This window comes from Chlorocebus sabaeus, chromosome 26 (genome assembly GCF_047675955.1).
Source record: "Chlorocebus sabaeus isolate Y175 chromosome 26, mChlSab1.0.hap1, whole genome shotgun sequence".
Classification (NCBI taxonomy): domain Eukaryota; kingdom Metazoa; phylum Chordata; class Mammalia; order Primates; family Cercopithecidae; genus Chlorocebus; species Chlorocebus sabaeus.
Window position 1 is genome coordinate 7,381,441 of NC_132929.1, and position 22,689 is coordinate 7,404,129.

At 52.1% G+C, this 22,689-nt stretch overlaps 1 protein-coding gene across 1 annotated transcript in view; it reads right to left on the reverse strand.

Moving 5' to 3' along the window:
* Positions 1-7,215: 7,215 nt before the first annotated feature.
* The window catches only part of OTUD7A (OTU deubiquitinase 7A), a 382,132-nt gene continuing 366,658 nt past the window's right edge, over positions 7,216-22,689 (reverse strand). Inside the window, exons 12-14 of the mRNA XM_008017189.3 lie at positions 19,174-19,288; positions 18,916-19,000; positions 7,216-16,548 (exon numbers count right to left, since the gene is read on the reverse strand). Of these exons, the coding sequence (XP_008015380.3) occupies positions 15,121-16,548; positions 18,916-19,000; positions 19,174-19,288 (1,628 nt within the window). The 3' untranslated portion in view covers positions 7,216-15,120. The remainder of the gene's footprint in view (positions 16,549-18,915; positions 19,001-19,173; positions 19,289-22,689) is intronic.

Consider the following 22,689-nt stretch of genomic DNA (forward strand, 5'->3'; position numbering starts at 1 on the left):
GCTCAGTGCAACCTCTGCCTCCCGGGTTCGAGCAATTCTCCTGCCTCAGCCTCCGGAGTAGCTGGGATTACAGGCACATGCCACCATGCCCACCTAATTTTTGTCTTTTTAGTAGAGATGAGGTTTCATCATGTTGGCCAGACTGGTCTCAAACTCCTGACCTCAGGTAACCCACCCACCTTGGCCTCCCAAAGTGCTGGGATTACAGGTGTGAGTCACCGTGCCTTGCCTGAAGCTTCTTTATTGGGAGCCACAGTTGCAGCCCCGTGGCACTGAGAGTTGGCTCTTAATCTCTATGTCAATTTCCAGGAACACCAGAAACAGTCTGCTGGCATCTAGGGCGGCCACAGCACCCCTTCTCAGTCTGCCTCAGGGTTATGCCAGTTTTCCTGCTCTCTCTGCCATGATAGCATCTGCAGAGATGCCACAGAAAACCATAGTGGACCACACCATTGACACTATGCTGATTGGTCCTGATGGGACGCGAGTAGCAAGTACATCAGGGTCCTTTGTTTCGGGATCTTTGGGGTGTTCACGCCCGGAAACCTCCATGGCATCTTTGTCTGAGTTCTCGTCCTGCCTCTGGGAAGAATGAGGTACGCACACAAGTGAAGGGGGAAGAAGACAAAGAACTTTATTTAGTATTACAACAGCTCAGAGAAGACCCACAGTGGGTAGCTCCTCTCTGCAGCTGGCCATCCCATCATCTCTCTGTCCTCTCCCTGTCCTCTGGCTGACTGTCCCCTGGCTGAGTCCAGGGCTGTTATGGACCTCAGAGGGGAGGAAGTGCATGTTGACTGGTCCACTGGTGGCCGTGGGTGGGCCGGAGGAGGCACCACGAGTCCCCACTCTGGTCCGTGGGACTGGCAGCCTGGCCCCAGCCTTCAGGCCCTCCTTTGTCTGAAGGTGGGGTCTTACAGGGACCCCTGCTTCCACCCAGGCCTTCTGTTGCCATTCATGGCCCCAGGGCTTGGCCCCAACCCAGCTTTGAGATTGGAGCAGGTGCCAGAGAGGAGAGCCAGTGGAAGCCAGGCACCCCTGAGCCTGCAGGGACGGAAGATGGGGGTCGAGGGTACAGACTGCAGAGATGCCTCCGTCCTGCACCTGGGAGGGCCGCAACCGCATCTGGAGAGCTCCTGCCCCACCAGCTTGGAAGGGGCGGGATTCCTGCCTGTCCCTAGCTCCTTCCTGCTCTGTGGAGCGGGAGGCCCAGGTCTGCAGCTGCCTGTCGGGCAGCTGCATCCAGGAGGGCAGCTCCTACCTACTCCTGGCCCCCTCCAAGAGCACAGGGAGGCTTGGATCCACAGCTGCTGTTTGGATGGCTGTAGCCCCGCCCAGGAGGGCGGGACCCCTGCCTTCTTGGCAGCACAGGAGGCCTGGGTCTGCAGCCGTGGGTTGGGCGACTGCAGTGGCTTTCAGGGAGCTTCTGTCCCAACTCAGAAGCGCGGGGATCCCACCAGCGCCATGGAGTGTGCAGCCCCAGCCGCCTCCCTTCTGCAGCCAGCGTGATGGCAGCAGTTACTGCCATCACCTTGGTAAGACCCAGAAGTAGGAGATGAACCCCATAAATGCTCGGGGGCTCACCCACTTGGTGAAGTGGCTAAGGATCCTGTGGAGCATTTCGAGACACCCCAAGAAAGTGGAAGGTAAGTGATCATACCCCGAAATGAGGCATGATGCTTGCTGAGACTGTTTGCATTTTGAAGGCATCCTATACATGATGTGGGGTGCTATCCCAACGCATTGTCCAGGGTGCCTTTAAGACTACCAGTTGCAGGTGGGGTCCCCTGGGCCTCATCACCCAACAGATTCAGTGGTGCTCAAGTGTTTGTGGCCAATAGCAACATAGCAGAGAGCCCCAGGAGGTGAACTGTAGTATTGAACCTCATATTCTGGAGCAAACCCATGCCTTCTTCTATATATAAATTTCGCTTTCCAAAACAGCTCCTGGTGTACCGCTGGGTCCTGGTAAGGACTGAACAGATGACCGAGGACATCAGCTGACTCTGCAATACTAAGCTGGCCATCGAAGACTGGGTGTTACTCGACCCGCTCATCCATAAAGCTGGGCACATGCAGCTGTAATCTGTCATCAAGTGAAGACGGTGCATGAGAGGGTGGGTTGGAGAAAATCCAGAAGGCACGGGTCAGTGTGTGAGCAGGTGGCTGAGACCCCCGTGACATGCACTCCTGCTTGTGTTGACTCCTCTCTCAATCTGCGTCTGTGGCCCGCATTAACTTCTGTGACTAGATGGCTGAGACCTGCCTTCAGATGGTTCTCTGGGATATGTGGGTACCAGCTGAGAGTAGGCTGTGGGAGCTCTGGAGTGTTTCTGGTAGACGGTGGGGAAGGGAAATTGTCCCAGTGGATGGAGCTTGAATAGAACAAATGGTTCTCGCTTTTCTGGACCGAAAGACAGTCAGAGGAATTAACCTCTGAGAACTAGCGATTCTCAGCAGTGGGTGCTCTCCAGCTCCAGGGATATTTGGCAATGTCTGGAGACATTTTCAATTGCCATAACTAGGTGGGGGTGCTACTGGCATCTAGTGAGTGGAGGTCAGTGTATTACTCATGGTTCTCCAGAGAAGCATAACCAATGGGATAGAGATATATAAAAACAGATTTACTATGATGGGTTGGCTTACGTGATTGTGGAGATCTCATGATCTGCACCTGCAAGCTGGAGGCCCAGGAAAGCCCCTGATGTAGCGCCAGTCTGAACCCAAAGCTCTGAGAACCAAGGAGGCCAATGGTGTAACTCTGGTCCGAGTCTGAGGGCTGGAGAGCCAGCACAAGGGCAGGAGAAGATGGATGTTTCAGTTCACGCAGAGAGTGTGAACTCAACCTTCCTCTGCCTTTTTGTTCTATGTGGGCCCTTCACGATTTGGATGAGGCCCGCCCACATTGCTGAGAGTAATCTTTACTCAGTCTATGGATTCAAATGCTAATCTCTTCTGTAAACACCCTCACACACACCCAGCAATAATGGCTTACCAGCTAGCTGGGCATCCCTTCACCCAGCCAAGCTGACACATAAAACTAACCATCACAGGCAGCCAGGGATGCTGCTGCTGAACATCTAACAATGCACACAGGACTGTCCCCTACAGAAAAGAATGATCTGGCCCCGAATTTCAATAGTGCCACTATTGAGAAACCATGATTTACACTGATTCATGGGCAGGTGAAAACGATTTGCTAGATGGTCAGGAACTTGGAAAGCACAGGATTCCAAGATTGGTGACAAGGAAGCATGATAACAGATGTATGTACGGGAAGGTGGGGGAGGATGTATGTGGCTGGATTGCTCAGAAGGTGTAAAGAGACTGGAGACATTTGGGTGGCATGTTTATGCCCACCAGGAGCTCCCTGTGCAGAGGAGGCTCTTCAGACTCAGGTGGACAAGAAAGCATGCTCTGTGATGCTAGCTGACCTTCCCACCAGCCATCCTGATGTTTACTGACCCTCCCACCAGCCATCCTGATGTTTACTGACCTTCCCACCAGCCACCCTGATGTTTACTGACCCTCCCACCAGCCATCCTGATGTTTATTCAATGCGCCCAGGACCAAGAGTGCAGGGATGGAGGCTGTGAATGAGCACAATGACATGAATTTCCTCTTGCCAAGGCCAGCCTGGAGGCCACCGCTGCTTTGCTGGAGTGATCTTCTGACAGCTCCCCTGTGGTGCATCCCTGGGAAGGGCCAGCCAGATGCCTGTTGGCCAGCTGGACCCCTTCATAAGGGAAAATCATTTCCCCTCACTAGAATGGGTGTGCCCTGGATTCGGATTTGCTTTCCCTGTCTGCAATGCTGCTGCCAAAAGCCACTATCATGGACGAAAAGAGTGCCTGATTCATGCTGTGGTATTCTACACAGTGTTACCTCTGATGAAGAATTGCAATTTTACAGCAATGAGATCACGCAAAAGGACTTCACTTACTGCACATCCCACTGACCCAGAAGCAGCTGACTTGATAGCACCGTGGACCTGCCTACTGAAAACTCAGTTAGGATGCCAGCAGGGAGACAGCTCTCTGAAAGGTCGGAGTTCTACCTTACAGATGGAGTTTGGGATTTGAATCAGTGACTGCCATATGGTCTGCCATATGGTGGTCCCATGGCCGGAACACACGGTCTGGGAAACAAGAGGTGGGCATATGAGGAGCTCTTGTCACTACGAAGCCTCATAAGCAAGAATCTGTACCTGCCCCTGCCTCACACCTCGTAACCAGGAATCTATACCTCCCCTGCTCCAGACCTTAGCGCTTTTCTGTTTCGTAGTTCTTACTTCCCCAGGGAGCTTCCCAACAGGTGGCACGGTGATTTCGCTGAACCTGGAGCTGAGACCTGGCCATTTTGGGCTTCTGAGCTAGCTGAATCAATGCAAAGAAGATCATTACTCTACTGGCTGGGTGACTGAATGAGTTGTTACCACGTAATGGGGGCCAAGAAATGATGTCCGAAATCTAGGGGACTCTTTGGGGTGCCTTTAATTTTGTCCACATAAAAAAATAAGTTAATGGTAAACAATGGCATTGAACAAAAGGACCTGTGAGGACTCAGAATCTACGGGAATGAAAGTTTGGATTGTGCATCAGGTAAAGAATCCCAACAAGCTGAGGTCTGCCTGAGAGCAAAGCCAACATGGAATGGTTATGGAAGAAGGGAGTTTCAAATATCAACCGTGCTGTGGGGCCAGCTTCAGTTCCAGGGGGCCTGCAGCAGGGAGGCATATTTGCCTATCTTTCTTCTTGCTCAGTGTGCGTGTATACACATATACATGTACGTGCATACGTGCATATATATGCATGTGTGTAGGTGGGTCAAGACACACAGGGACTTGCTCGTTCCTTTTGCTTCCAGTTTCTCTCAATGTTGTCTTAGCAACAGCTCTTCACTTGCTAGCTGCAGTTTGCTTCAATTTCATTTTTCCCCCCCACATGAAAGAAGCCGCCAAATCACACCCCCTCCTGAGACACCGGCAACCCCTCCCTGGAGATCTGAGACTAGCACCGTGAGCCTCCTCCTCTGGCCTCCTGAGGCACAGGCACCAGCTGGGAGGAGCTCCCTTTTCAAAGGTCTGACTTCAATGCTGTGGAGCCCTGCCCTCTCTGCCTGTGGATTTTAACAACGCGCCCTCTTTGCTTTGCCCCTGACCCTGTGAGGGAGCTGCTGCTTGTACGTTCTCTCCGTGGGACACCTTTTTGTGTTTTTTAGGCTTCCAATACCTGCTTGACTAGTTTCCAATTTAAATTGTCTGTTAAAACAACTGAGGTGACTTCTGTTTTCCTAAATACACAGATTCTTTGATTTGGTGGGAAAACTTCAAGAGCCTTTTCTTGAGTCGCTCATTTCACTGAACAGAAACCTGGGGCTGGAGGGGTGAGATGCCTTCCTCAAGGTCAATTCTGGGGCCAGACTGTCTCCCTCCCAATCCAGGGCTCCTACCACCATCCTATATAGTCTTCTAAGCACTTTTCAAAGCTTCAAATGCAGGATTTTGCCCTTCATATGGGATTCTCTGCCTGTCCTGAACAAACTCGGAACAGTTTCCTATTTCCTCGTGTAGAAAAACATTAGAGCCAGAAACGGACGGTCCCATTGGCCTTAAAAGGATTCCATGGGTATGTAGTGGCCATTGCACCAGCAAAGCCCACAGCCCCAACCAGGTATCTTTCCTGTCCTTCTCCCATCTGTGCTAACTCACCCCCAACCTGGAGCCAGATGGACTTGTGTGTCACCTTCCCCCAGACTGTGAGCTCCTCCTGGGCAGGGGCCTTGCCCACTCCTTAGGATGACAATGTACTCTGATGCTGGGAGCACAGACCCTCGTGTCAGACACACCTGAGCTGGAATCCTGGCTTTATGTCTTACCTCGCCAAACCTTACTTTTCTTGTCTACAACACAGAGATTTTGCTATCTCATAGGGTTGTTGCATGGACTGAATTCTACTGTGCAGAGAATGTGCCACCCCCAATGATGTCTATTCAGTGTGTGAGGCCCTGTCATCACCACCTCCGTCACTGTCCCAGTGCATGGCACACAGTGGGTTGGGACTGAGTCCTGGGTGCATCACACCTGCTTTAGACAGGCCTGTGGCCTGGACCCCACCCACAGTCTCCTGAGGGGCTTCTTTCTTTTACAGAGGCAGCGCCTCTCCTCCGTAGAAGAGCACTCACAGATAAAAATTCATGGCAAAATCCTCCTCCTCCTCTATGCTCCCAGCTGCCATTCTCTTGCTTATGGTTGCAACCTCTGGTGAAGACATGTTAAGGACAACCCTATTCAGTTTCTGATATGGTCTGGCTGTGCCCCCACCCAAATCTCATCTTGAATTGTAGCTTTCATGATTCCCATGTGCTGTGGGAGGGACATGGTGGGAGGGAATTGAATCATGGGGGTGGTTCCCCATACTATTCTCATGGTAGAAAGTCTCATAAGATCTGATGGTTTTATAAGGGGTTTCCCCTTTCACTTGGCTCTCATTCTCTCTTGCCTGCTGCCATGTAAGACGTGCCTTTTGCCTTCTGCCATAATTGTGAGGCCTCCCCAAACATGTGGAACTGTGAGTTCATTAAACCTCTTTTTCTTTATAAATTAGCCAGTCTCAGGTATGTCTTTATCAGGAGTGTGAAAACAGACTAGATACAGCTTTCATCCAGACAAAATGTGTCATGGTCATTTTAAAAAGGAGAGAAACTATTTTCCTCTTACATGAATGAAACTTGGCTGGGCGTGCTGGCTCGTGCCTGTAATCCCAGCATTTTGGGAGGCTGAGGCAGGTGGATCACTTGAGGTCAGGAGTTTGAGACCAGCCTGGCCAACATGGCAAAAACCCATCTCCACTAAAAATACAAAAAAAAAAAAAAAAAAAGATTAGCTGGGGATAATGGTGCACACTTGTAATCCCAGCTACTAGGAGGCTGAGGCAGGAGAATCACTTGAACCTGGGAGGCAGAGGTTGCAGTGAGCCAAGATCACGCCACTGCCTGGGTGACGGAGAGCTAGGCTCCGTCTAAAAAAAAAAAAAAGAATGAAACTGTGACAACTGGGTTTACATCTCATCTGGGTGGGAAAACACTTAAATCAAACAATACTGGTATGGATGGATGCCTGATATAGTCCTTTTCCTCTTGGCAATAAAGCTTTTCTTAGGTGACATTTTACAAGAACACAGGAGTCAGTGGGCAAATAATTGGACCAAGCAATACTTTACAAACATGTTAATTTTATTGAGTAGGCATCAAAGCTTCTCTCTGTGTCAGGTAATGGAGAAGCCATGTCACACAGATTACAGAGCTATTTTTACTTGAAATAATCTTTCATAAAAGAAAGAAATTAAATACAATTCTTCTATAAAAAGTGCAGTAGTCATTACTGGAAGTTTTCCAAAATGAAAGCAAGATTTACTACATATTGCAAAAATTGGTTTAGTGCTTTAATACTTTACAAAGTAATATCCCAACCACAGAAGACAGCTCTTACAATGGGTTTCTTCTCCAAGAATGGACCGGATTGAAAAGGATATTTGCATTGAATTGGAATTAACACCTGCAGGTAAAAAGGGGTTCTGCACAACTGGGTCAAAGTAATGTGACTGACGACCTGTTTTTGCCTCCATATTTTCCTTTGTCCACAGTAATCAAAAAAAATGGGAGAAATAAAGCAACATATGCCATCCAAAAATCAGTCAAAAAAACCAAAAAACAAAAAAGAGGAACATTCACTGACTTCATTAGGCCAAACGCATGTTTAATGGAACAAAGCAAACACAGGGTGAGGATGGTCCCTTGTTATAATTTACTTTAACAATCCTTAGCTAAAACAAGGCCAAATTCTCAAAGGTGATGGTGAATGGAGTTCAAACTCCGTAGATGAGGCAGTAACGGGTCACTAAGGAGCTTAGTTCCTCTGTGGACCCAGCTGAACCTGCTTCTTGCTCCTAACAGCGCCTTTACTTATAGGACTAAGAGGCCAGCCTTTCCCACCTGTGGGCCCGGGGAAGAGAAGCTCCTACCGAATGGTGACTGGCTCTGTCAGAGGTGGGGCTTGCCTCTGCGTGTACGGGGGCTCAAGGCCACAGCTGATCTCCAAAGCATGGAGATGCAATCATGGTGAGTTTCCTAGTTTTGGTCCTAAGTTAGTGGAGACAAGCTGCCCCACTCCCCACTGCCAAGTCGTCATTCCATATCAGGTGTTTGGTTTCCATTCCTGTAAGCGGGAAGAATGTGTGCAAAGAGCTGGACAGCCCATCGGGCCTGGGAGACCTCCATGGACACCTGCCATGGAGAAAGTTTGCATGGGCCAAGGGGGCAGGCTCGTGGGAAGCACACACCCCCCCGAGTGCTGGCAGGAGCAGGCCTCCAGTCTGTTTGGGCAGCAACGAAAGGGACACTGTTTATTTGGCAATTCAAGCACAGGAACGCACATGTGTGGGCCCAGTTACTGCTGGCTGGACAGCTGCAGAGGGGGCGTTACCATGGAGACCTTATGCCCCTCCCATGAAGGACCTGAAAATATGGCGTCAAGAGAAATGACAGCAAAACCACAGAAGCGGATTAAAGAGAGGACAAAGCCTTTAACCAGGTCACAGTAGGACAAAAGTCCCATAAGAAGCTTGTAACAGTATTTTGCCAACAACTCTTAGAAGAAAATGCATTTGGCCAAAGGACCTAGAAGTAAACACCAAGGTTAGGTAGTTGTCAAAATCATCCGGCAGGGGCAGGAAGGTCATTGGAGGACCCACACCTCCCAGCTGTGGGTGAGGCCAGCTGCCAGCACTGGGTCCTGGGCCCAAGGAGGTGTGTGTTGCTTGGCTCTGTGGTGTCAAGGCTCTGACCTTCCAGTGCACCTCCGCCAGCGGCCAATGGGGATACCCAGGGGCCTTGGCTCTCTGGTCCTGCTGCTTCCAAATTTGTCAGTGCAGTTGCCCAGCCCTGTGCTGGTTAATGTTTGTGACAAGCTCCTCTTCCTCTGCAACCTGCTTTGGTCACTGGAGGATGAGTCCTTCTAATGGTCAGATGGACTTTCCCTGGGCTGGGCCATCTGCTGCCACCCGTGTGGAACTGGGAAGGACTGGGAGACACCTAAAGACTGATGAACAAAGGATTCTCTGGAATGGTCCAGGTCTACAGTGACCTCATGGAGTGACGGGAACCCGCTACTGTGCATCTGACTATGAGAGCTACCCGTCTAAAACTGTCTTCGTCCCAGCTGGTTCCAAAATGCTCCCCTGCGAACAGCGAGCCTCACGTCTGTGAGGGTTAGCGGCAGGGCAGGCGCTGACAGACAGAAGCCACCACTGCTGCCCAGTGTTGCTCAATGCCATAACTAGCCATCTTGTACCCACAGGAGCCAGGTCACTGGGTCAACTAAAGTTCTCACAATAATAGAACCTGGATTTGATGAAAGCTGAAATTGACATTTTCTGGCCTCTTAATAGGTTTCGATTTACTGATTTCATTTCCTTTTTTCAACAAATACTTATCCAGTGCCTAATACGTATCAGGCACTGTTGTAGGCACCAGGATACAGTGATGAGCAAGACACATGAAAGTTCCTGCCCACATGGAGCTTACAGTCTATGGGAGACGGGGAGGCGAGAACCAAATAAATGGATGAATGATTAACACCTGCAGCACTCAGATGGTGAGAAATGCACAAGAAGATGCAGAGAGGTGGGTAGGGAGGGAGAGTGGGGTGTGCTGTTCTTTTAAAGAAGTCAGGGAAGGCCTCGTTGAAAGGTGACATTGGAGCAAAGACTGGCAGGTAGTGAGGGGTGAACCATGTGGCTCTCTGGGGAAGAATGTTCCAGGTAGAAGGAATGACATGTGCAAAGGCCCTGAGGCAGGAGGGTGCCTGTGCCTGTGACTAGAAATGGCAGGAAGGCCTACGTCCCAGGGCAGAGCAGCAGGCAGTAGTAGTACTGGGGTGGGGAGGCCTTTGTAAGGACCTGGCTTTTCTTCTGCCATGGGAGGCTGTTTCTTCATTTAAAGTAGCACTCCAGTGTCTGTAGATAAATTCTAAAACAGCTGGTTTCACTAATTTGTCCTCATTAAATTAATAGGTTGCTTTGGTCTTGAATAGATTTGGCCTATATTTACTCTTAAAACCAAATGGCACTCTTCACCTTACGTTAAACTAACAAATGTGTGTGTGTATACATATATATCCTTGAGATGCTCTTTGGGAGGAATAAAAAGATATAAGCAATGTGCATCATTCTGTATGTACATAATTAGGATTAGTGAGGCCCCCTTTTTTGGCAAGATTAAAATAGCAAAAATGCAAATTTCAACAAACTATTTGGCAAAATAAATAGAAACAGTAGTATTACTAGCATGGTTGGAGATGATGGCTTCAGTGCTGTTCTGCAATGACGTGTGTCTTCCGCTCAGCCTGGTGGGGCCAAGTTCTTCATACTGTGCAGACTGCACATACCTGTTATTCCCGGGGGTTCCTGCAGGGCATCTCCCTAGCTCTTTTCTGCTGGGGTGCAGTGGGAAGAAGAATAGATCTTTTGGAAAAGAAGGGGCCTGCATAACTGCTAACAGGCCAATCTGCACAGTGCCCATAGTTGTCTTTCACGACAGAAGCTTGCAGAGTGGTCCAGCCTGGATGCGCAGCAGGGCCTCCCAGGGTAAGCGTGGGGGGCTCTCCCCATGGCATGTGCTGGCCTCTCTATCATGAACTATCCAGGACCCACTCCTGAGTCAGTGAGGCAGCTCTGGCAGAAATACACTCTGGACCAACAGACCCAGAGCTGTGGAGAGGACACGGGCAGCAGGGTGGACTTGAATTACACAAGAACAAAGTTGAGCGCTGGTCACTGCCCCGGTCAGCCACACTAAAACCGGCCAGCTAGAGTTTCGAGTCAGGAGCAAATGTGAAGCTGGTGCCTCAGGTCTCCAAAGAGCCATCACTTTAAGGCGTTTTGGAAGGGGATACCTGCTCCCTGACATGCCAGCTACCTCTGGGCCCTTCATATGGTGTGTCTGTCCTCAGCTGGCAGCAGAACCAGACTCAACTAGAGCAGGGGCCGCCTCTGCAGCCCAATGAGGATGAAGCCAGAGCTGGTAAGGTCTGCTTGACCCCGCAGGGCTCGCTCAGCCATGGAAATACATTTCTTCTTGTTTATTAGAAGCACTGAAGAAAGATAAAGGACAGAACACTGGGGAAACTTAATTTGTAAAGTCCACACCAAGATGAGGAGAAAAAGAATCATATCATAAAGAAAGGAGCCCCAAACATACAGCAGATGCCTTCAGCTTTTACTCCAAGTCTCTTAGTAAATAAAAGACTCACATGGAATGGAACTTACACACACGGATTTGGAAAAGTCTTTGTTTTTTTCTTGCACAAATTTCCCACCATTGATAAGTACAGCCCTTTTATCTTAACTAAGGTGAAGTATATTTTGCTAGGTTAAGTTTATGTTTGCAACGTAGAATAGTTTGCAAAATAAGTTTGTGGATACTAAGTGGGGGGACGTGGGGGTGGGCGATGGACCCATGACCCCTCCTCAGAGACAGGGCGGGCGCTGCATGGAGGATGTTCACACCTGAGGTGTGCACCTGGGGGGCATGGAGAGTCCTTTTATCTTCAGCCACCCAATTCTTGACAGTAAGCTATGAGAATGAGGAAATTAAATCATTTGGAAAAACATTCAATTTGTGAAGTAATAGATTCAAATGCCACTGGGTGGTAATAGGTAAGAAAAGGTCCACAGTAATTTAGTGAATACAAAGTATTCATTTAAGAGGAAAGGTGCAGTACCAAAATCCATGAACAGAAAAAAAGAAATCAAGCTTTCAATAAAAACAGACATTTATACATTCCCACTTTCAGAAGGTATTCGAACAAGCAGCAAAAAGCATTTAACGCCCAGAGCCCACAGTGGGGCTCCTTCCCACCTCCAGTTACCCTTCCAAGGGACAACCCTGTGACAGTAAAGGGTGCGAAATATTGCTCTGTGGCATGTTCTGAAAATAATACAAAAATAATTTTTATAGTAGTTTAAACTTGGCTTGTAAAATTTCAACGTAACACAGCATAAAATCTACAAACAGAATACACTGAAAAACACCTTCCCTTAACAATATATTAAAAAAATCATTTACCCAGGTAACAAATGTGCAGGAAATGTAAATTTCTGAAATAACCTTCACAGGGGTTTAGAAGTATCTGGGATCCTCTGGAAACCTGCAGTCCCTTGGAGACACCTGTCCTTCCTAGAAAGGGAAGTGTGGCCAGATCAGGAGGGGAAGGCTGCTCTCAGGCAGGGTCAGCGACAGCAGCAGGGCCATACACCCCGGGGGGACTCACCTTCTTCCCTTTCTCCCTGCTCCACAAAGGGCCCTCATGCCATGGAATATGAGGGAAGCCCTTGGCCCACATGCAGTCAACAGAGTTTTTAATAGTTCCTGGCCAGCCTGATGAAGTTGGTCTCTGGCCAGGGACGAGGTCTAAACGGCTCTTCTCAAGGAGCATGCTGTCGGTGCATGGGGCCTGCACATTTAATATGACTATCGGCTCTCTCCCCCTTTTTAAAAAAAATACTGTTTAGAGAAGGATGGATTCAGATCTCTCACAAAAGGAAATGGCTATTCCTAAGTCATGTGGACTGAGTGGTAATGTATCAGCCTGGAGCAGGTGTCTACAGACGTCTGGCGCCTCTTTACCACACTGAGAAGCTGGGGCGCAGGATGCAGCCAGTGGTTTTATCTCAGGCTCTTATTTAGGGCACATCTGTCATCAGATGGTGATGGGTGCAGGTAACTTTGAAATGCAAGGGTAGAATAGGTCCTGGTGTTTTGATAATTACGTACTCTGCCTGGTTTGGAAGGTTTTCCTGTATTACAACGGACTGTTTTTATTCTCAGTTGTTTTTTTTTTTTTTTTTTTGAATTAAACAAACCAGGCAGATACCATGAGAAAGAAAAGATCTGAATTTGCATAGCCAGTTTTAGAAACTTCTGGTTGGCTCTTTTTACATTAAGAAATGAGAAAAACAAACAAGAGTTGACTTATGCCTCCTTGGCATCTTGTGCATACGAGTTTGGTTTCTGAATGGACTACTGAAGCATTTTTAAGGTTGGGTGTCTCAATCTTTTAGGAGTGAGGGGCATGAGGAGTGGCTGGCATCCACACCCGAAGCAACACTTTCTGTGATCCCACAGCTTTGGATGCCAAAGCAGCTGCTCAGCGAGACACGAAGAATCAGTCCAGAAAGCTGCCGCAGACCCTCTCCATGAGATTTTTAAAAAACCACTTTTGTTTTCTGAGTAATAAAAGAAACCCCAGTAATATCAGGGACGTGAACGTTAGTACAGTAATTACCAGACATTGAAAATATGGTTCAGCAGGAAAAGTAAAACTTTCAAAAAATTTCTTAAAGATCCTATTGAATAAATAATTTTTGATTTAAGGAACCACTTATGCAAAACTCGAACAAATTACTGAAAACTCCACCTGCTGTGGAATAATTAAAAACAAAAAGGCATTACTCACAGGAGATAATTGTTTTATTATAATTTTCCAAACAAGTAAAAAAAAATCCCCTCCCACTTTGTTTGTTTGTTTGTTTGTTTTTGCTGCTCTTTAGTTAGGGAAAAAAGCATCGTTTCTACAGGAGAAGCTGGCTCCAGTGAAGAGATGGTCGACCTCCTGCTTTTTCTGAGGATACACTCACAGCAAAGCCAAGCGCTTTCTCCTTTCCTAGGAGTATTAGAAGCTATTCTAAGGCTCTCACAGGTTTTATAGTATTCTTTTGTTAGTGAGGATTTTACCCATCTTATCCCCATTTCTTGGAAACAAGCTCGTTCCTTAGTGAGGCAGGTTTAGCTCCTCAGTGTCCCTGGCCAAGAATGGTGTTCTCCGGAGGTAATCTTGGAAGGAAGAGGCTGCGTATTGCTGCTCAAAACAGGGTAGCTAAGGACACATTTTTTTTTTTTCCTCAAGAAATGTAGGAGGCACCAAAAAAGAGACTGCTCAGGGATCGGGCTGCTCCCTCATTGTGTCACGAGACGGAGGCAGGGTCGTCCTGCCCCATGGAGGGGCCACGATCATAGTGAGTCCCTTTACCTGGCTGAACCCAGACAGATGCAGGTGTTGGGGTGGCTTCCTTCCTGGTTCCCCCAGCTCCTCCCCTTTGGAAAGAGCAGCAGCCTAGTGGGGGCTTACACAGTGACCGAAGGGTGAGTTCCTCGCTGTCTCCCGGGGCACCGATGGTCATCGCCTAGGGGCCCTCCAGCGACAGTCCACTGTGGAAGTGCCTTCAAAGGAGAAATGTGAGCAGGCTGTCTATCTTCTCCTCTATGGGCAAATCCAAATTGTGAGATGGGAACCCTGCTTTTTGGACCCTAGGTGTCTTTGGAAAGCTCCTGTCACCTGAGCTGCCCGGCACTGGGAGCCATCGCTGTACCTAACCGCGCCCGCAAGACGGGTGGTCCAGTGCCCTTCCCACGGCCGCCCGCGGCTTGGATGGCAGTGTGTGAATGGTGCTTGAGCCGGGGCTGGGGGAGGAGGTTTGGCTTATGAAATGGAGCTGTGTGTTTCTAAAGGGCCACAGTGACCACCAGGGCGTCAGCTGGCGGCCAGGTACCCGCCTTCTCCTAGGTCCCGGGATGGGAGGCAAGTGGAGCCCGCAGAGGAGCCTCCACCGCAGCCCCGGGTGCGCGTTCACTCTAAGCCCTGGGTATTACCAACCGCGCACAGGGGACCGCTACCTGGAAGAGGTCATCGCTAGGTTAGGAGAAAAAAAAAAGGCAAAAAAAGCATGTAAAACACTCCCTTCTAAAAACAAAGGGCTGCGAATTTCTTTATTTCTTACTGAGGAACAAAAATACTCTTGCAATGGCTATTGAGTTTCCACAGGTACGAGGCAGATGCTAGGCTAGCACACCCACTTCCAACAGTATGACTTGTTTCCTATCCGTCTACTACCTGAGTGGCGTCAGTGTAGGTTCAGGCACCATTAGGAACGTTTGACCAAACACGTACACGGCACTGACAGAGGAGGCGCCGGCCTTCCGGTGGACCAGAGCATGTAAAAAAGACACCGACACAATGGAAAAGAAATCCTCGAAGGTAGAACCTCGCCGCCTGCGCCGCGCCGCTCAGGGCCGGGCCCCACGCGCCTCGCGCCGCCGCCGCAGCTCCTCGCGGTAGCAGTAGGAGCAGTAGTGCTCGGTCTCGGCGCGCCCGTAGAACGCACAGTTCTCGCGCTGGCAGCGCCGCTGCACCGGCCCCGGGCCGCCACGGCCGCACTCACCGTTCGAGCGCGCGGTTGGCGCGTCGGCGTCGGCGAACTCCAGGCCGTCGCGCGCGGCGCCGAAGCCGTTGGTGTAGGTCTGCGACTTGTGCTCTGCCGCCCCCGCCGCGCCCGCCGCGCCCGGTAAGGCCCCGGGCACCGCGCGCGCCAGCGACTCGACCGTGTTCACGGTGCGCAGGGCGGCGGCGCGCGCCGGGCTGTAGCTCTGCGACGACAGCGAGCGGTTCTGCTGCGGGTACGTGGCACACGGCCGCAGCGCCCCCACGGCCGGCGCGCACGCCTCGTCCCGCGCGCCCGACGCCTGCACGTGGATGACGCTCTGGCGCGCTGGCGCCGGGGGGCTGCGGCCGGGGATCGGTCCGCTGGCGCCCGCACGCCGCGCGCCTGCCCCCGGGGAGGCTGTGCCGCCCGCCGCCGCCCGCGCCGCCCGCCCCGCCGCGGGCCCGGGGCTCGGCCTCTCCTTGAGCTTGAGCACCAGCTGCGTGGGCGGGCCCGGAGAGGCGCGCTCCGGGACCGGCGCGCCCTCCGTCTCCGGTCTGCGCGGTGGCCGCTTGGCCGTGGAGGCGGCGGCGGCGGCGGCGGCGGCGGCAGTGGCCGCGTCGCGGCGCCGCTGCTCCTGCTCGGCGCTGAAGCGCTCCTGCGCGCTGGTCAGGTAGTAGCCGATCATCTCCTCGTGGAACTGGTGCCGGTGGCTGGTGAGCAGCAGGCCGGCGAAGATGAACTTGCGCTCGCCCTGCATGGCGGCGCGCAGGATGTTGAGGCTCAGCTTCACGTCCGTGCTGTACTTCCAGGCGTCGCCCCGCGGCCCGCCGCCCTTCTCCACCGGCGACGCGCCCGCCGCCTTGTCCGTGGGCGACGGCGTGGTCTTCTCCGAGGGCGACGTGCTTGCCGACGCACCCGACTCCTCCTTGCTGCCCTTGCGCGACTTGGCCTTCTTCTCCTTGCCCCGCTCTGCCGAGTCCCCGTTCTTGCCGTTAGCGGAGTTGGCGCGGCCCATCTTGCCGTGCACCAGGCCGCCGAGACCGCCCATGTTTTTCTTCAGCTTGATGCCCAGCGTCTTGCTGAAGCTGCCCAGCTTGTTGGCCACGGAGTCGGCGCGCGTCTTGTCCTTCTCCTTGCGCTGCTTCTCCTTCTCCTTGTCCTTGCCGTTCTTGCCGTTATTGCTGTTGGAATTGCTGCACACCGAGTCGCGGTCCGAGTCCAGCGAGTCGGCCAGGGACTGCACGTCCTCCCCTGCCGAGGCCGTGGGAGACTCCGGTTGTGCCAGGGGCGCCTGTGTGGAGAGGGAGGGCCGGAGTGAAGGTGGTTAGAGAAGAGCGGTCCGCGGGCTGGCCAAGGAAGACACACCTTGCCCGTGTCTTGCCAAGGCTGGGGCCCTCAAGCTTCACTGTCCCAGTCCCCACTGTGTCTCTGGTGACTATGATACCTGGATGGGCGGTGCTGAAGGAAAGGAGCGGATAGGAGTGGGCTCTGATTCGCTGCAGTAGTAAAAGGATGTAGGGACTTATCTGCGTGTGTCTTCTGGCCACGGAAGCTGGGGTGTACTCATTCTTTCTCTCTGGGGGACCTCAGGTACTTGGTAGCCTGGAACCCTGAGTGGGGGATTGGGGCATGGTGCAAATACCCCACTGGCCTTGGTCCCCAGAGCCTTGTCACAGTTCAGAGAATGTCAGGTTCAGACTCTGCCCTTCCCCACTAACAAGGCCGCCTGCTTGACCAGACACAGGTCCCAGGCCAGCCTCTGTGAAGATGGAGGCCTTCAGGTGGGGAGGACACGGGGCCTGCACAAAACTGTCTCCCTTGAAAAGATGTCCCGCCGCCTCACACCAGGCAGGGGACAGAAACCTTGTACTGAATCTCATTCATCGGATCTTGAATCAAACACCCCCTTGATTCAGGGATGCCAGATCGCTTCAGGGGTTCCTTTCTCACTCAGTTTGGCAAGGTGGAGTGCTAAATTGAGGAGGATTCTGAAATAGGCCTGCGCTCAGCAAAAAAGATGTTCCCATTCCCAGAAAAGGACCCCTGGGTGGTTTGGGGTGGGGTGACGCTGGGAAGCACGGCTTGGATGAGACCCACTGAGGTGGTCAACCAGTCTGCGGAGGGCACGACCATATCTGGGGCGGGGAGAACCTGAGAAAAGAGGTGGGAGGGCAGAGAGGCAGGCAGCACCTACTGCGTCTGCAGAGGGACCTCCCTGGGTGAGGAGAGAATTCTGACTGTCACTGGACGAGAGGCAGGATCCCTCATGCTGGCTGCTGGGTGCTGCAGGAACTGGTGCCCATACCTGAACAGGCTTCCTTGGCCTCCAGGGGATGAGCCTGGGAGAAGGCTCCCATTGCTCCCCCACTTAATTTTTGTCTCCCCACCCCCAGGCCCCTCAAGCAAGTCCAAGAGTCGGTGACTGTCCTGTGACCAGGTCACCCTGAAGCAAACGTGGGCAGAACTGACCCACACCACCGCCCACTCTGAAATTCCTTTCTCCTTCCCACCTGGGATAGGAAGGTGTGAAGTGTCTCAGACCAGTGTGTGAGACACTAAAGGGTGGACACGGGCTGGGCCAGGAACGGAGGTGCGCCTGGTGCTAGCAGGAGCGCACTGAGAGCGGGCTCAGGAGTCCCTGGCTGGAAGAACCCTTCCCACGGTTGTCCGCTGAGAGCCTTGCATCTGACATGAAGGCACCGAGGTCTGGCAATTGCAGGCAAAGCTCTGCTCAGCCCGAGAGCCTCCTGATTCTAGATCCTGAGCCGCTGCCATCACTCCCCATGTGGGTGCTGAAGAACAGCCACAGCACCACCGGAGTGCTCCAGGCCTTTGAGAGGCAGCACTCAGACTGCCACAGACTGGCTGTCACTTACGCCATCAGTAAAATGGGGTATCAGTCCCCGCCTCCTGGAGCCCTGGGAGATGAAGTACAGGCAAAGGCCGGAGTCTGAGAGCACTGAGCAGTGCTGACCACCATCCGACTCCTTGACTTACACCTCTCCTTTACTAATTCCTTATGAGCCCCACTTCAAGCCTAAGTAACTGGCTGGAGAGGACCAATTATTTGCAGGCTGTTTTTTTTTTACAAATCTTTTTCCCTGGCAGCTCACTACTGAGATTTCAGAAAACATCAGTCAGATGCTTAAAATGAATCGCTCAGCGTCTGCAAGCAGGGGCAGCCCCGACCCTCTGGAGGCAGGCAGCCTCACAGGGCACGGGCCCCTCTCCTCACCTTCCTGCCAACTCCACCCACCAGTGTGCTGCCTCCGGGAGGGGAGGAAGGGGGCGCTGGGGAATCGCGCTCTCAGTTCCCTGGCTTTCTTGAGGACCCACACAGTTTATAATTAATTCTGCTCTGCGGCAGCACATTGTGTTCTGATCTCAGTAGAGATAGTTTTGTGTTGTGACTTGCCTGTCGCTTGTTTTCTGAGTGGGCGTGTTTATTCCTTCTGCAGAAAATAGGGGGACAAAAATCCTTTTACAAGAGTGCATGCTTGCATGGGGGAGCTACTGGGCTGTGGGTATGGCTGGCGTGGGCGGCCAGGCAGGGGCAGGCAAGAGTGTGGGAGCATTTGGGAGGATGCACCCTGGCCAGGCTGGAGCTGAGCAGCCTGGACCCTACCGCCAGATCTGGTCCTAGCACAGCCAGGCTCACCCGTGTCTCGGAGGGGATCCGGATCCATGTCACATTCATGTAGCTGTGCAGAAGGTTCAGCTTGGCTTCTAGCGACAGGATAAGGCTGGCAAGAGAAGAATACCCTATTGAAATGGTCTGAGCTGGCCCTTGTAGCACCCAGCCCACCTGCATGCCAGCTGTCCCAGGAGGGGCAGGGGTGGTACAGCCCCTCCCCAGGATGCCCCAGCCATAGCCCTCCCTGTGGGCGCTGGGGGAAGGGACAGAGTAGGGTCTTACTGGGCCAGCCGGGCGTTATCGTTGTCATCTTTCCCCCACTCCCAGTCCTTGCCAGGGTCCACTGCAAAGTGCAGAGGCAGCAGCTTGTGCTCAGAATCCGTCAGGGGGATCACGGCTGGAACAGAAGAGACAGAGCCGTGCTGGGAGCCCCGGCATTCCCCAGGGAGGATGGGAAGGAAATTCCCAAGCCAGGTGTTCAGGTGACAAGTGCACCGAGTGGAGATCTACACAGATCTGTGCCAGCAGGAGCATGAAGACCAAAGCCACTATTGCTAGTTTTTAAAATTCCATATTTATTGCAGACAGTGGAGAGCAGTTGGAAGCGTCACCTGGACCCTGGGTCTCTTTGGGTCTGTCCAATGGCAGATACTCCGTTGGGCATCAGAATGGGGAAAAAGCTATTGCTGCTGCTGCTATTTCTAGGAAGGATCTAGGCAGGTTAGGCACACTTTGGGAGGCTACCTTGCAGTGGGCCTGGGGCCCAGCTCTCCTGTCTCATCCCAGAGAAAGGCTGAATGTACAAGTCAGGTGAGCAAGGGTGTTGCTGACCTCTACTGGTTTGTGATTTTGTGCCACAAGTCTGTGTCAGTGCCTGGGACCCGTGGACCCACCCGCCCCTGCCCGTAGGAAGCTCACCTGTGCTGGGGACAGATAAGCAGGTTAACAAACACCTCATAATGTCAGGTGGTGATGAGCCCTGGAAGGGTAAACGGCAGGCAGAAGGCAGTGATGGTGAAGCCTTTCTCGGGTGGGGTCAGGGGGTCCTTTTGAGGAGGTCACATGTTGTTGGAGACTGCAGTGACGAGCAACTGGCTGGCCATTTCTCAGAGGGACTGACTCATCACAAAAGCTCTGTGGTGAAACTTACCACCCGTGGGAAATCCTGGCTCACTCCAGAAGGGCTAGGGTGGAGGGGGTGTCTACAGGTTTGGGATCTTCTAGGAGCTTCTGAGCTGCTGGGGGACCTGATGAGAGGAGTTCCTCATGACATGACTGACTCCTCCCAAGGGCATTGTCAGGGACAAGGGCAGGAGGAAGTAGGAGATGATCTCCCCAGGTCTTTCCTTGGACCAAGCAGCAGCCTCCTGTGGGCTCCAGTTAGCTCCCCTGCAGGCCCCACTCCTAGAAGTCATACCACAGCAGAGAAGCACAGCCCAAGGCCTTGGGTCAGCTGCTTTGCCTCTTTGCTGGGGCCCATGATTCACAGCAAGGCTGCCATGGCAAGAACAAAAAGGCAAGGAAATAGATCAAATCGAAGACTGAATACCAATAGTTGATTTGGTAAGAAACTGGAAAAACTGACTCAATGCTGCCCTCCAGTGTTGCTTAAGAGGAAAAATGGGTACAAGTAATTCCCCTCTCCACCCCTGCACCTTTTCTTCCCCAGCCTCCCCAAGCTGCGAATAAGGGAAATGCAGCTTTGCTGACCAACGGCCAGCTCCGGGCTTTCCTTTCTTTTCTTTTTTCTTTAGACGGAGTCTCGCTCTGTCTCCCAGGCTGGAGTGCGGTGGCGCCATCTTGGCTCACTGCAAGCTCCGCCTCCCGGGTTTACGCCATTCTCCTGCCTCAGCCTCACGAGTAGCTGGGATTACAGGCGCCACCACCACGCCTGGCTAATATTTTGTATTTTTAGTAGAGACGGGGTTTCACTGTGTTAGCCAGGATGGTCTCGATCTCCTGACCTTGTGATCTGCCCGCCTTGGTCTCTCAAAGTGTTGGGATTACAGCGTGAGCCACTGCGCCTGGCCCGGGCTTTTCATTAATCTGGCTTGGGATTGGAAAGTGCAGTGCTCTGATTTGAGAGGTCAGGGGCAGCGTGGCCTGGCTTTGCTGCAGCCTTCTGGGTTCTGCCTTGACGTGGCCACCCTTCCCAGGTCTGAGCTGCAGAGTAGACACACCCAGGGAGGGCTGCAAGGCTGGCTCAGGGACAGGTCTCCCTTGGGTGGTGCCCAGCAGCCTGTCCCATAGTTCTATGAGTCACTACACAAACAGAGAAGGGGTTAGCCTCACTTCTTACTCACGGGGCAGGGGGTGGCACAGCCTCTCCCCATCCACAGTGTTTCCCCGAATACAGCAGTGCAGCTCCTGGGAGTTCCAAGCCCCCATGAACAGATGGACCAAACCAAAGTGTCCAGGAAAACGACTCAGAAAGTGACATTTTAAATAAGCATCTCCTGTGGCTTTTAAAATCAAGCAAATTCAGGAAATATTGTTCTAGAACAAGAATAATCTGTTAGAAGCAGTTCCTGTGGGTGCAACTTGGACATTTTGAGTCTGGCTGTCCACCCGCTTCCCAGGGTAGAATTGCCATTGGAGAGCATCAGCCTAGCCACCACTCCATGTCTTAGCCACCCCGCCCCCAGGATTTAGGGGGAACAGGCACCTAGCGGCACCCATGGTCTGTGGGCAGAAGCAATGTGGGAAGTGTTGGGTGATGTGCTCAGGCATAGGGGGCCTCTCCCCACTTCCCTTCCATGGTGCCTGCAGAAGACAGCAGATCCCCACTGAAGAGCTGCCTGACAATTGAGAACGCTCCTTTTAGACTTCCACTGTGTTAAGCCCCTCTGATTTTGGTTTGCTTGTTTCAGATAAACCACCTAAGCTAAGACGGCACCCCAGTCACCCTCACCTCTCTATCATGGGGTTCATGGGGTTCCTGGGGACTCCTCCCCTCAGCAGCAGGGCTGGAATGGACTCCCTTCCATTCCAGCTGCCCAGGGCTCCAGTGCACGGGGGAAATACCCCTCAAGGGGCTACTGCCTGTCCACCTAGAAGGGCCCTGCAGCCTTGCGGCCTAGATCTGGCTGGGGTGAAGGACTAGCTACTGAGAGAGGCTCTAGGGACGTGCCTGCTCACAACGGAAGACACCGAGGGGCTTAAAGGCAGGCTTCTCTGCAGAGGGTCAACTGCGGCCTGTGGTGAGGGCTAGGGCTGCAGAGCCCAGGGACAGCTCAGGCCAGGAGGCCATGAAAACAGGTCCTCCTTGTGAGCAGCGGCTGCTGGGGATGCTTCTGCCTCTCACTGTACACCCTGACACTTCCCTATTGGAAACCTGGCTTTACCAGCAAGTAGCAGACGCACAGCAGCTTGCCCTCTGGTGGTAAATGTCTAGAACAGCAACTGCTTTTCAAAACGAGCCTAGAAAGGCCAGAAAGCTGTTTTGTTTTTGTTTTTGAAAGGCCTCTGGTATGTCTTTTAGCCTGGAAACACATAGGCATCATCTCATACTAGCCTGAATATATTCTGAGTACGTATTTTCTAAAAAATCAAGATTTCTGGTTTTTGTCTCCGATGTGAGAATCTGGAAGAGCATTGTTCCACCATGACAACGTGCCAGTCAAACTGCAAATTCACAACTTATCTTTAACCCAGCAGACAGCTGAAGTCACAGGGAAGCCGACTTATCCAATATCTAAGGAAAGACAGGTGCCTCCAAGGAGAGACAGACATGAGCTTAATTAAGAAGGGCCAATTCAGCTGGACCGCAGTAAGAATAATTCAGCTAAAATGTTTAAA